Source organism: Oculina patagonica, chromosome 9 (genome assembly GCF_052425735.1).
Source record: "Oculina patagonica isolate OP01 chromosome 9, crgOcupat, whole genome shotgun sequence".
Classification (NCBI taxonomy): domain Eukaryota; kingdom Metazoa; phylum Cnidaria; class Anthozoa; order Scleractinia; family Oculinidae; genus Oculina; species Oculina patagonica.
Window position 1 is genome coordinate 13,941,170 of NC_135766.1, and position 13,945 is coordinate 13,955,114.

The following is a 13,945-nucleotide window of genomic DNA, read 5'->3' on the forward strand; positions in this document are numbered from 1 at the left end:
CTTGCTCAGAACTAGTGCGGCATTTAATGAAGTAGAGATATCCCTTGCTGCCTCAAAGAAAATCCCACCAATTCCTTGCTCTATTGAAATAATTGAGTAATAATTGATTGTACCCTTCAGTGTTCGCCAAAATCACTATAAAACGTCGAATTCGAGAAAATAATTTGGTTCCTCGTTTGTGTTTCGGTGAAGCTAGAGTACATGTCGCAGGTCAAAGGTTACAGCTGCTCCCAAGTTTACTTGATATTTAACGTGGCAGGCTAATCAGCATGATCTCAGCATGGTACACTTTTATTACGGTGTACTACCTCATCTAAAGAAATATTTTGCAGAAGAACTAAGAACTAATCTTGTTGTGCATGCACATGCAAAAAGTCCTTTGGGATTATAAATTGGTCAATAAAGCTATTGCATTGAATTGTAAAATAAACAAGGCTTAAAAGAGTTCCTGGCAGTTAAAAGGTCCATCGATTTCTTAGTCTAGTTGCATGTAGTTACTTAAATACCTTAGAAAAATGAAAAAGAGTTATTGATAGTTTTGACTGGTCAAGTCCATGTGTCTACACCATATGCATGTGCTCGAGAACTGACCGCGTATATACAACCCTTCCGCGATAGGGTGTGTTCTCCATGCTTAGCGCACGTACCGGCAATCGAATTAAGAGCAATGGAAAGAAGAAGAAACGAATTTTAATGAAAAAAGGAAGCGGAAAAAATCGCAGTCTTGATGATCAAGTTTGCAAGACATTTCTTTGCCTCATTTCGTTTTGCACGATTTCCCTTCTCCTGCAGAAGCTTTGCAAGTTCTCAGTTTTCTTAATCACCGAGCGAACCCTTCCCCCATCTTTTTTAATTCTCCTGCAACCTGTGACCTGTGAGCTGTATTTCAGCTCCACTGTTCATGTTGTAACATTTCTCACAAAACTAAACTGACTTGAGTGAAAACGGGCGCGCGCAAAAACTTAAAGGCCGCTATGAACGTCGGCAACTTTCGTTAATACGGCTGTGGGATACCGCTAAAGATTTAACGGCTTTCCTGGCTCCAAGGCATGGGATAAGTAATGAGAGTTCTGCGTAACCTTCAGGTTATTGGAGTGCATCATCCCACTTTCAATTCACACCCCGTTTCTGTAAAATCAATCCGTCGACTTTAACGTTTGTAAGAGTACCTTGACATTTCTTTCCATCTACAGGAAACCCAGGTTTGCAAGTGCAAGTGCCAGGAAACCCAGGTTTTCCTTTTTATTGGCAGAGAGCCCACCACGTGATTTGCAATTAACTGCCCAACAAATATTATTATGATCTGCTCATGCAAGTCTGACAGTGATTTTGCTGCAAATAATATTAGGCTTATGCATAGCTGTGTCGTAATCAAAGAAACAAACGTTAGCTCGTTTTCCAGAATTTTCGGAGAACACTGATTTTTTATTAAGCCAAAAAGAAATTCAGTGATTGAATGAAAAACAGCGATTGAACTCGGTTATCACAAGATATCATGATTTGTCCGTGTCTCGCAGATCAATTATTCACCTCAGCTTTCGGCTGATCTGCTCACCACTAATAAATCTCTATATTTTTATATACCTCGTCCAATAATTGTTCCGTACCATGCGAAAAATTGCCCGTGCTTCTTCCAGTTCCGTTGTAAATCTTTTATAAGGGTGTCTTTTTTAAGGTGTCTCGAATTTTTTTCGGAACAAACCTAATCCGCTTTTTGGTAATCTTCCCATATTTGGAATGGTATGAAAATTGCATCAGTTATTGCTCGTAGATAAACGTTTGGTATTTAGTATTTTTTGGGGAATCGACATGCCATCACAACGATAAACAGTAAAACCTCAAAATCAGTAAAACTTGAATTGAATTTTGTACGATCCAGATTTCGTAGGAGCAAGCTAATACCAATATCTTAAAAGATTGTGTATTGTCAATAAAATCTACAAGAATGAAACATTCTATAGGTTTGACATTTGTTAAACATGTCACCTTATTATACTACCGTATTAGTGATGATTACGCTTTAACCTGCAGAAAGCTATTATTTTCTTACAAGGTACAATAAGAACATATTCGTTATAAAATGGAAAATCACTATATACAGTGCACAGATATCCAGGGTCCGTAAAGCGAGGTTAATTTTGTATAAGAGCGTATCAATCTGGTCACAGAAAAGTGACCGTTGTCCGTACTAACCGGTGCCTAACCTCCGATCAGGCGTTTTTTTTCTCGCGGCAGAAGGGTCAACGAAAATTAAACCGGTGCCCAGCTGTAGTCGTCATGAAGAGTACAGCCTGAAATCCAGCTTACGTAAGTCACATAAAGTAATCGCAGACGAGATTGATATGAAGCGCAGTTTTTTAGGGAAAATATAGTTTTCAGTCTCTTTACTCTGTTTTGTTTATCAAAGGACGTCCAGTCTAGAGACCGAACCTCAAAGTGCGCAATTTAACTAATCGGATCACCTCACAGCCTCCAATAAATTGTCACTTTCAGTTTTCTTGGTGAATGTGACGTTTTTGAGGCTAGTTAATCACGCCTAACCAAAGATCCTTTACTAGGTTTTTAATAGTTACCAGAGCATTTGTTTCCATCTCCAGTATATCCAGCCTTACAAGTGCACTTGTAAGATCCTTTGGTATTGTGACACACAGCATTCACATCACAGCTATGGGACTTAGTAGAGCACTCGTTTATATCTAAAACAAAAATATTAGTCATTAGACGTGCTTTGAGACGAAATGGTAGGATACGATACCCTGCTTTATATTTTTCGCAGTTATCCCATTCTGTCTACATGCTGATGCGGTTAACATTCTCAGAGAACATTTGATAATTACCAGTGCAGTTCTTTCCATCTCCAGTATATCCTCCTTTGCAGGTGCAGTTATGGCCTCCCTTGGTGTTGTTACAAACAGCATTAACATCACAACTGTGGGATTTGGTTTTGCATTCGTCTACATCTATAAAAAGGAAAAGAAAATTAGTTGAGGTCGGTACCAATAAAATGTAGAATCGATCAGGATATCGTGTAATATTAATTTTAGTTGGACAAAAATCATGTACCAGAATAGTAACATATTTAACATATTAAAATATTATAATTAGTTACCAAAACATTTTCTTCCATTTCCATAGAATCCAGCTTTACAAGTGCAATTGTATGATCCCACAGTATTCTGACAGATGGCGTTAACATCACAGCTGTGGTAGTTGGTGACACACTCGTCTATAACTAAAATGTAAAACGCATGTTAGTTTGCTGTACACATCAATGAATACTGATTTCCCTTATCATAACAATTAAAAACAACTGGGACAACAGGGTCCAATTCGCTACAATGAGCCCAATGCAGCTAACGTCACGTCACATGGTACATAGCCTGCGAGCAGGCTCTCCTATTCGGGGACAACGCGAATATTGAACCCCTCGAGCGCCGAACGCGCGATCCCGCGAGTGCGTAGGCGAAGCGAGCCCGCGGACTCGCGTCTTTGGCACTCGCGGGATCGCGCCTTCTACGCTCGAAGAGTTCAATTCACGTTTCCCCCGAAAAGAGAGAAGAGTTCAATTCACTTTTTCCCCGAAAAGAGAGCCTGCTCGCAGGCTACATGGTACAAAATCCGCTTTGTTGCATGAAGAGCAAGATTCGCACTGGAACATCCAAAACTAAATACTTCAAGATTGGCTAAGCTTTCGGTAAAGATAATAGGCAGTTTATTAGATTGAATGTTTTACCTTTAAAACAAGTAAAGTTATAGCAGCGGTTGCACGGCACGTCATCCCAACCGTACCCTTGCTGAGCTCCAAGAGTGTGCACACAGTCCTCGTTTTTACCACTGTTCGGTTGCTTTGGAGCCCAAAACCTAAAGCTACTTATCTCCCTGTTTGTCCACACAAATGACTCTTCCACACTGCGATCGTTCAGCCCTATCCATGACTTTTCTCCGTTATGACGATGCTGAATGTAGACGTTTTCTTCTTGGTTATGAACGGTCACCAGATGCGCGCCCATCGCTGAACAATTTGACACTGCAGCCAGCCATGAAGCGCCCACTGTGCTTGTGAAGAAACAGTAACCATTGAAATAACCCCATCCAGGCTGGCATATCTCTGCATGTGCAAAAAATGCAGTTAATCTTAATTAGGGAAATAAAGATCATAATATTTAGCGTTTAAAGCGAATGTTGATTTGCACGTATATTTTTGCCGCGTGTAATGTAAAATGACTGATTTTATTACCCTCGTGAAGAGTGATCTTGTTATTAATGGAAACATTAGCAAGGTGTTATTTCATATGCGATTTCCTGAAATCCTCTTTTTGTGGCCTTTACTCGAGTCAGAACTTCAAATAATTTCATCATTAATAGAAAACCGGTGATTTCAACCTTACCACTCCACCCATTTCACCACCCTCACCTTCTTTTATTTGGTGATTGCAGCTACGATTTTTAAATTTAAAAATGGGATATTATCTCATTGACGCAAAGTTATATTCAATTGCTCGCATAATTCTCATAATGTGAAATAATTAACACCTACCTGACAATACGGTGTAAGTAATTGAGAGAGGGTCGTATTTCTCCTCAAATAGTTCCTTTAAACATACCCGGAAGCCGGTCTTGTTAATATACTGTAAGGTGAAAAGGTTTAACAAGGGATTAGAAATAGGATAACGCAACCACAATGAGAATCGTTGTCGCTACGTTTAGAATTATAGGCAAAAAAGTTATTTATCCTACCTCTACCCAAGCAGTTATTCCATTATGAACTGGACTCAGATTTCCTCCTTTTGATGAATGGTCAGCAGAAACAAACACGTATGGAGTTCCGTTGTAAAAGTTGGCAAAGTTAACATCCTTTAGAAAGAGGGTAAAATATTAAGAAGATATAAAGCTTAGTACAATTACAGCTCAACTTGTTTACCCACGACACCATCAAGCTACAATTCAAGATAAAATGATTCTTGGTAGCTTGTATGTTTCTACTAATCTTCTTATCTACTATAGGTTCAAATGCAAATGCTGTAATTTGATTGGTTATGTTGTATAGTTTTAATCATGATAAAATTTTCTCGATTCCGATTAGATTAATTAAATTGATGTCTAATTGTAGTAGTCGTCCGCAAATAAACTGCGTGAGATAATGTCCAGCAGATTGATTGTCAGATTCACACTTCTTCGTTGATTTGGAAAACTATTTCATCTTATTATCAGACTACACTGTAGAGTACAAGTATCGCAGAATATGGCAAGAAACGGGTGTAAAACTTATTTAAAACTGTCTTAATGTTTAAATGGAGCGTAAAAAGAAAGTCATTTGAGAACTTACCTTACAGAAGGCGTTATTTTGGTCCTCAGGAGGAGGTTCAGCGTTCACAAAGTAAATGGAGTTATGTTCAGAAAAGGGAGGCTTATGAAGATACGTGAACGCCAACCAATTCTAATAAATAAAACACTAATTTTTAAACTTTGACCAAACAAAAATGGTAAGTGAAAGAGTGCTTCCAGCAAATCGTATTTGAGTTATGGTAACAAAACAAATCGTCAATATTATTCATATGTGATAGTCACTTACAACGGAAATATCTTGGTGGGACCCTGCGTAGTTTTGTAATTCTCTCAAACAAACTTTACAGGACGATTGCGTGACATCTTCAATCCAAACACTGGCAGCGTCACGCTTTAGTCCGGAATGGTGGTGCTCAGCAGTCACAAACACTGAGGGCTTAACTTTAAACCTTCCCTGTAAAGACAAAAAGACACAAGAACTGATTTTCGAACATGCTTATTGAAAAAACTGTAAAACATATCCATTTTTAAAAATAAATTCTGTTCCAAGATATAAATTAAGCCTTTTCTTTTGTGCCCTCGCTGACCGTGAAAGGAAAGAATCATTAAGCTATCTCAGTCAGTCAGTCAGTCAGTCAGTCAGTCAGTCAGTCAGTCAGTCAGTCAGTCAGTCAGTCAGTCAGTCAGTCAGTCAGGTAGACAATCAGTCAACTTATGGATCAGACTCACAACGTAACAAAAACTGACACTTACTGATGGGAAGTTCACAGCTGTACAAGTCGTTCCAGTCCACCACTGTGACATGCGCACTTTTCCAGTAACACCACCTACCGGAGCCCCTTGGTACGTCATCCAATCAACTGTCATGTTCGCATGAGACTTTCGCTCATTAAAGCCTGCCGCCATCACACACGCAGTGAATTGATCATAATTCACATTTTCAACCCAAGACACAGCGGCATCATGAACATATGATCTGTCACTGGTGTCGATATGATTGACAGTGATCTGCACTTCAATGGGTTTGTCGGGATAGAACACGTATGGTTTGAATCGAATTACTTCACAATGAGAGTACCCCAGTGATGGAATATGTGACATGTGACGGCGACCTCGCTGGAATGGAAATCCTAAAAAGCCAAAAAACAACAAGAAGTTTGCATATGCAAGCATTTGTGCTTTCTCCACTCCTCTTTTTCGAAACTTGATGTACTCCTTCAACAGAAAATTAAGCACGATTGTCGTTTTTTTTGTATTGCCTTGCACAGCTCAATATTCATTCTTAATTTAAACAACCTCAAAGAACAATAAAAAGAACAAGATGCACTTTGTTTGTTAATTTGTTTGTTTGTTTTATAGCACGTAAAGTGCATCAAAAGAAACATTCCTCACCTTCACAGCTACCAGGATGTTGCACGGTGAAGTTAAGTTGTTGTAGACACATTTCCTGTTTATACAAACACTCATTGTCGTATGTTGTGCCATTTGATGAGCAGACGGGTTCGTGGTATGATGGACAACTGTCCACGCACACGCAGCGAGCATCATGAGGTCCAAAAGCCTTACACAAACCATGATAATGGCATGTCACGTCCAGGCAGGGATCCAGGTCTGAAATGAAGGGAAAAAAGGTTCAGTTTATTCGTTGTCAATAGTTGAAAGCCAGCGTTATTCTATATTTTTTCCACTGTATTTTTTCAATGTGTTGTATTAGTGTATGCCATAGTATTACTCTATGCCAAAACAAAAACAAATAACAATTAGGGGATACAATAAGTAAAATTGCTTTCGAAACACTGCTAAGGGTATTTTCAAACTTTGTTTTAGAAATCTGATTTGATAGACGTGGCTTTTATTCAAGGGCTTGAATTTATTCCAACGTGGCCCCCATACAACAAATAACTGCATGGTGGAGCGTGAACAGATTAATTTTCGATTTCCTATCGTCTCTATCTGTAAATTTCTATAAGTTGTCTTTACTTATAACCTACCTCCTATCACCATATAATCGACTGTAATGGTGTCCTTATTTTTGGCTTTACTGTTGTAGTTTCTCACGCAAACTTTCATATCTTTTATGGAAGTGTGCTATTAAGAAAATGTGATAGATACCTCAGTAAGATCATACCATAGATCGAAATAAAAAAACAATTTTCTGGCAGAAAATCTGGTCCACCACAAAGTTTATTTTTGAGGTCTCGAAGGCGTATTAAGTATACGTTTTCATGGAATGATTAACTTCCAACTAAAGTAATTTTTGTGAACAAAAGATTCACTATAGTGAACTATACTTTAAATAGCATACATTGGCGGCAGTTGGAATAGGGACATTATATACCTCTTCTGGTCATGCTCTCCTGAATGAATATTATTGTGCTTACCTCAATCCACGCTGTAACAGCATTGCATTGAGACGAAAAAGAGTAGTTATTCTTGTAACTGTACTTTGGAGTCACTACCACCACAGGAGGAGCAAAAAACGGATCTGTGAAGTTTATTGTCTGAAATGAGAGGTTGTATCTGTTAGAATGCTTACTGATGATACCTGATAAATTTCAAGCTGATTCAGACCTGTTTAGGGGCAGCAACCAGGCGCAATTTTTCGTTTTACTCACATTTTTCAACGATTTTAGGAATCTAAAAATTTCAATAGAACCCTTTTCTCCACAGGAATTAAGTTTTTGGAGTGAATTCTCAGCTTCCCTGTTTTTGTTTTCAACAGTTGAAATTGTTGCTTAATAGCTGTTCGCCAAATTAATTATCTTCATCCAAACAAACAGACAAGTAAACAAACAAAAAACAAACAATGAAACATATAAACAACCAAAAAAATAGCGCACATAAGTTGGAGTAAGGTCAACTTTGTCATATGGGTTCAATCGTATCAGGTAACCATGTAAAAAAGAGCAATTTTGGCGGGGAAAAAATTGGTTGCTGTCGCCATCAGCAACATGTTCTTGCCCAAAATCAGTGGTGAAAATGAGAAATTCTTGAAAGGTTGATGTGCTAATACTTAAACATCATAGATAAAAATGAATAATTTGCGTTAAAATATCTAAATTAAACCTACAAACGATATCCATTTGTTGTCTATGTAAAATATCTTACTTGGCAGAAAGCGTAGTTATCTTGATGAGATAGCGCGGCAGTGTTATTAAACATAGCACTGTTGGTCAAGGTAAAGTTTTCAAGCCTCAGATCGGTAAATGCCAACCAGTTCTGCAAAATGAATGAGTGAATAAGCCAGCGAGTGAGTGAGTGATTGAGTAAATGGATGGATGGATGAATAATTCGTGCACTAGTAGATATATAAGGCTTGAATTAGAATTTACTGAACTTAAACATCGCACCTAAGGTGTTGGGTTGGGTGGAGGGGGATGGCTGGGTGGATGCCAAGCCAATCTCTTGCGGCCTTTTTTTTTAATTTTGAAAATATAATTTACCCTATGGCGCAGAGTAGAAATGGGAATTTTGATGTGGCATCTGTATATCCACAACTTATTTCATATTTTTGTTATGGCAAAGGCATTTGACTTGTAGGTTTAGCCGAATTTGAACGTCTTTGACACAATCCTTTGCTCAAATTTGTTTTCTTTGATAGCAAAATTGCAGAAGATTTTTTTTACATCGTGTTAGCATTCGATTCATTTTGTGTTTTGACGTATTGAGTCCAATGAGGTCAATGGGAGCTAGATCATTTTCAGTGGCAGCTCCGAAACTTTGGAATGTTCTACCTGTGGAGCTTCGTCAAGCGACATCACTTGACTGTTTCAAATCTCAACTTAAAACTTATCTTTTTAAGAAGTATTTTTATAATCTATAACTTTATTTTTATTTTCATAAGATGTAAAGCGCTATTGATCAGAACATGAAAATATGCGCTATATAAATTAGCAAATTATTATTATTATTATTATTATTATTATTATTATTATTATTATTATTATTATTATTATTATTATTATTATTATTATTATTATTATAAACAACACAAACTTAGTCAGCTTAAAAAATTCTAAAGCAGGCAAAAGGCTATCTACTTAATGCAAAAAAAAAAAAATGTTCACCTATTTGAACGAATCCTAGGGGTGGTTCCAAAAATTAAACCAACTCAATTTCCCTTGAACGACAACGGAAGAAGTAATTTGTGTTGGGTTAAGAAGCCATTTAGGCTCCAATTCAGAGTAGTGTACTACAGAAAACTAAACAGCACAATTCAATTCACTTACTATTTTTATGTTTTTATGAGTTCCGTCGAGAATCTTGGTTTCCCTGAGACAAATTTTGAAGCTGTCTTTGTGCAACGTCTCCACCCATACGGCCATTGCATCCTGGGGTCTCTTGGGAAATTGATGACTGGCAGTCACAAATATGCTTGGAGGAATCTTGAAACGCTGAAACATTAGTAGTAATTTAATAAAGAAAAGCAAAAAAAAAAGTCCACGAATGAATTGCATTAAAATAACAACAACAAAAGTGTACTTCCAAAGTGCACTCCACATAAAGTTGTATGAGAAAATGAACAAAAAGGTGCTCGTCTCAGATTTGTTCTTTATGCCAATACAAAGGTGAAAAATATCCATGAAAGGAAGGTAGAAATAGAAATATGAAGGAAGAGAAAAAACAACCACTGAAATACCAAGATGAAAAAAGGAACAATAAAAACTAGAGAAACAAACAAACTAAGAAGTAAAGAAAACTAGATGCTACACAAAGAGAAGGGCAGAAGACAAAAAAACAAAGAAGCAAAAAAGCAAAATAGAAAGTCAATGATTTGAAAAAACAAGAAAAAAAGGAAGAAGGAATTGAAAAAAATAACAAAGCAACAAGGGGTGAAGAAATAAAGTAAGTAAATAAAGCAGAACGAAAGGCAAGAAAAGTAGGCAAGAGAACAAGAAGGCAGGAATGCAGGAAGAAAAGAACACAAGAAGGCAAGAAGGCAAGAAGGCAAGAAGAAAATAAGGCAAAAAGGCAAGAAGACAAGAAGGAAATAAGGCAAGAAGGCAAGAAGGCAAGAAGGCAAGAAGGCAAGATCGAAGGCAAGAAGGCAAGAAGGCAAGATGGCGAGAAAGGCAGGGAGCTAGAAAGAAAGAAATAAGGATGGAAATTAAAATGAAGAAGAAAGAAAGATAGAAAGAAAGAAAAAGGAAGAAAGAAAGAGAATGAAAGGAAGGTAATATAAGTGAATGAATGAAAGAAAGAAAGAAAGAAAGAAAGAAAGAAAGAAAGAAGGAAAGAAAGAAAGAAAGAAAGAAAGGTTAGCTCATTTTTAATCAGGAAACGCGTCGCACATATTTAAAGCTTTAAAGCTTTGAAGAATTTTATTCACTTTATTTTATTTTATTTTTATTTATTTTTTATTTTTTTATTTTTTATTTTCATTGTGGCTTACCTGTAAACTAGCTGGTGCGTTCCCGCAGATTTTGCTAACCATATCTGCGGGACGCATCGAAACCATAGCTAAGTGTAATGACCACATTAAACATTGTATTGTATTGTATTGTATTGTATTGTAAAGAAAGAAAAAGAAAAAAGGAAAACATAAATGTTTGTATGAATGAATGAATGTATGAATGGAAAAAGGGAAGAAAAAATTAAATAAGTATGAAAGGAAAGCAAAAAAAACGAAGAAAGATTGACAGAGTGAATGGAATAAAGTAGTAAGAGAAGAAAGAAAAAAGGAAAGAATGTAGAGATTAAATATTAAAATAGGGAAAGGTAGAAAGAACAAAATAAAGTAAATGACAGTAAATGCAATAGAAGAAAGAAAAATTGGATTGAATTATGTAGGTTGCATATGTTTATACTATATCGCATTTATCGTGTTTTTCCAAAAACAATATATTCCTAATTAATTTCTTAACTTGGTTCAGTTTTTGTTGTGTTTGATATGTAATTGGCAATTATTATATATTGTCGAAAACATATGCGAACGTTATAAGTATCATCGTCAAACCTGTTTAAATACGATCCTTTTACACTTCGTTCCAACAGTCCAAGGGTTTAAGGAGGCAGTTCCTAGCTGGGAACCAGGAGGACCAGTTTTCAAAGCAATCCAGTTCACTTCTACTGTGCCATTTGATCCTTGTCCATACTCTACAACGCACACGGTGAATCCTTTTCCCGTAACATCCTCAACCCAGATTGCAGCGCCACTGCGAGGAGTTGGACTCGTCAGAGTGTGGCTCACTGAGGTGAAAACTTTGACTTGTTGTCTGCCATAGAAGGGATATTGGAAGAAAATCTTCTTACAAGCAAACAGGCCGGGTGTAGTAGTTGTGACATTGTCTTTCCCAGCCTTGAAACTCAGTGCTAGGAATAAAGAAAAAGATCCATGTATTAGGTGACGACTGTTAACATTTCTTTAATTTTACAATGTACAAACGAGGGCATTGCCTTGCAATTTTGCAGAGACAGCTATAATTTTGAAAACCATTTTGTATTAGGGTGCCCTTCCTTCTTCTTATCACAGCAAACTCACATTTCTTGAGAAAAATCGAAACCTTTAAGGAAAGGAAAAGGAAAAGGAAAAGCAGCGACAAGTGAAAGAAATCGGAAACGTTACAAACCTTGACTTGTTTGAGCAATAATAATGACCATGAAGAAAATAAAGAACAAGGGCCTTCGCGGGAGATGACGCTCTGAGGACATGTTGCTTAAAATGAACTTAAACTTTGCTTGGATGATACATAAATTTCCACGTCACCGTAACACGTTAAGACATGCTTAAAACGCGAAAGACATTGTTTATTCGAGGGGTTGTCGGCTGCGTGAGAGGGGAGGGGGGGACCAGCAGGCATCATCATCAATGTTTTACTTAATATTACATGTAGTATAAGAGTATTATAGTTAGGATGGAAATTACTTATAAGGAAAAGTTTCCCCCGAACCCTGAGGTAATCAACAGTTAAACGCTGTTGGCAAACGACCACTTGTTTGTTGTGTTTTGTTGAGTGCATTTTCATTTTGAAACCTTAAGCGATTTTTATTTCGACACTAGTTTTAGCTTTGTACTTATTTTTCAATTTTCAGTTAATTGGTTTAAAAGTTCGTCTGAAAGACTTTACGACAAATAACGAAAAAAGGTACTCAGAATATAATATATGTGTAATGCTCGAGGGAGATACTTTGCTAGATTTTTCTTATAAGATATTAAGTCCCGCAAAAAAATGTTTAGACGCTTAATAGTTTCGCTCACGCGAAATTATTACTGCTAACTAAAATCTTTAGGCGAAAATAAATAACAAATTTTACCAAGGAATCTTTTTTTTCTCACTCGCTTCCTATCATAGTTTACTCGCATCTCTCGAAAAAAGTTAAACCTTCGCAGTTACGCTCTGAAACGAAAAAGAGCGAGAGACAAAAGAAATCAGCAGCGTTAAATAGTGTGGCATACCTTGACAGGCTTGAGAAACAACAACGACCATGAAGAAAATTAAGAACAAGTGCTTTAGCGGGAGATGACGCTCGGAGGACATCTTGCTTAAACTGAACTAACACTGTACTTGGATGATGCAAAAATCGACGTCACCATTACAGGATAATACATGCTTAAAACGCGAACAGAACTTGTTTATTCAAGGGGTGTCGGCCGCGCAGTGGTGGGTGGAAGGGTGAGGGGGAGGTGGTACGGTGGTGTAGGAGGACCAGCAAGGCATCTTTCGCAACATTTACTTGATATAAGACGCGATGTAAGAGTTTTGTAGTTAAATGGAAATGAATTATAAGGAAAAGACCCCCCCCCCCCGAACCTAAGCCAATCATCAATTAAAGGCTGTTGGCAAACGACTACGAGTTTGTTGTGTTTTGTTAAGTGCATTTTCGGAACTTTTAGCGAATCCTTATTTCGACAATTTTTTCAAGCTTCGTACTCAGTTTTCAGTTCCAATTAATTGTTTAGAGTTAGTCAATCTGAAGGAATTTACAATACGACAAATGATCATAAAAAATAATGTACTGAACAAACGTGTGATATTCGAGAGAGCTATTTTCCTGTATTTTACTTTTACGATATTCAGTCCCCCATAAAGTGTTTAGGCGCTAAAATGTTTTGCCGTAGATTGACTCAGGCAAAATGATAACTGCTAACAGAAATCTAAGGCGAAAATAAATCTAAATCCAACGAAAATCTAGAGCGAATAAATAACAAATTTATTTTTACTAAGGAATCAATTTTTTGTACTCGCTCGCTTCCTATCATAGTTTGCTCGCATTTCTCGAAAAAAAAAACCTTCGCAGTTACGCTCTGAAACGAAAACCAGCGAGGGAAGAGAAAAGAAATCAGAAGCGTTAAATAGTTTGACATACCTTGACTGGCTTGAGAAACAACAACGACCATGAAGAAAATTAAGAACACGGGCCTTAGCGGGAGATGACGCTCGGAGGACATCTTGCTTAAACTGAACTAAAACTGTACTTGAATTGTACATAGAATCCCACGTCACCGTTACACGTTAAGACATGCTTAAAACGCGAACAGAGCCTGTTTATCTGAGGTAGTGTCTGCGGCGTGGGGGGTAATGGGTGGGGAGGGGGGGGGAATTGGTTGCGGAGAACCAGCAAGGCATCTTCAACAACATTTACTTAATATAAGATGTAGTGTAAGAGTATTGCAGTTAACATAGAAATTGGTTAAAAGGAAAAGTCCCCCCCCCTGGAC

The 13,945-nt window shown here is 37.3% G+C and overlaps 1 protein-coding gene across 1 annotated transcript in view; it reads right to left on the reverse strand.

The window, feature by feature from the left end:
- Nucleotides 1–13,661, reverse strand: part of LOC144666222 (uncharacterized) — a 16,969-nt gene extending 3,308 nt beyond the window's left edge. Inside the window, exons 1-16 of the mRNA XM_078527618.1 lie at nt 13,594–13,661; nt 11,243–11,598; nt 9,516–9,680; nt 8,395–8,505; nt 7,668–7,787; nt 7,278–7,374; nt 6,679–6,897; nt 6,040–6,416; nt 5,573–5,740; nt 5,327–5,437; nt 4,738–4,854; nt 4,538–4,628; nt 3,734–4,108; nt 3,110–3,232; nt 2,838–2,960; nt 2,574–2,696 (exon numbers count right to left, since the gene is read on the reverse strand). Of these exons, the coding sequence (XP_078383744.1) occupies nt 2,574–2,696; nt 2,838–2,960; nt 3,110–3,232; nt 3,734–4,108; nt 4,538–4,628; nt 4,738–4,854; nt 5,327–5,437; nt 5,573–5,740; nt 6,040–6,416; nt 6,679–6,897; nt 7,278–7,374; nt 7,668–7,787; nt 8,395–8,505; nt 9,516–9,680; nt 11,243–11,598; nt 13,594–13,624 (2,707 nt within the window). The 5' untranslated portion in view covers nt 13,625–13,661. The remainder of the gene's footprint in view (nt 1–2,573; nt 2,697–2,837; nt 2,961–3,109; nt 3,233–3,733; nt 4,109–4,537; nt 4,629–4,737; nt 4,855–5,326; nt 5,438–5,572; nt 5,741–6,039; nt 6,417–6,678; nt 6,898–7,277; nt 7,375–7,667; nt 7,788–8,394; nt 8,506–9,515; nt 9,681–11,242; nt 11,599–13,593) is intronic.
- Nucleotides 13,662–13,945: the final 284 nt, after the last annotated feature.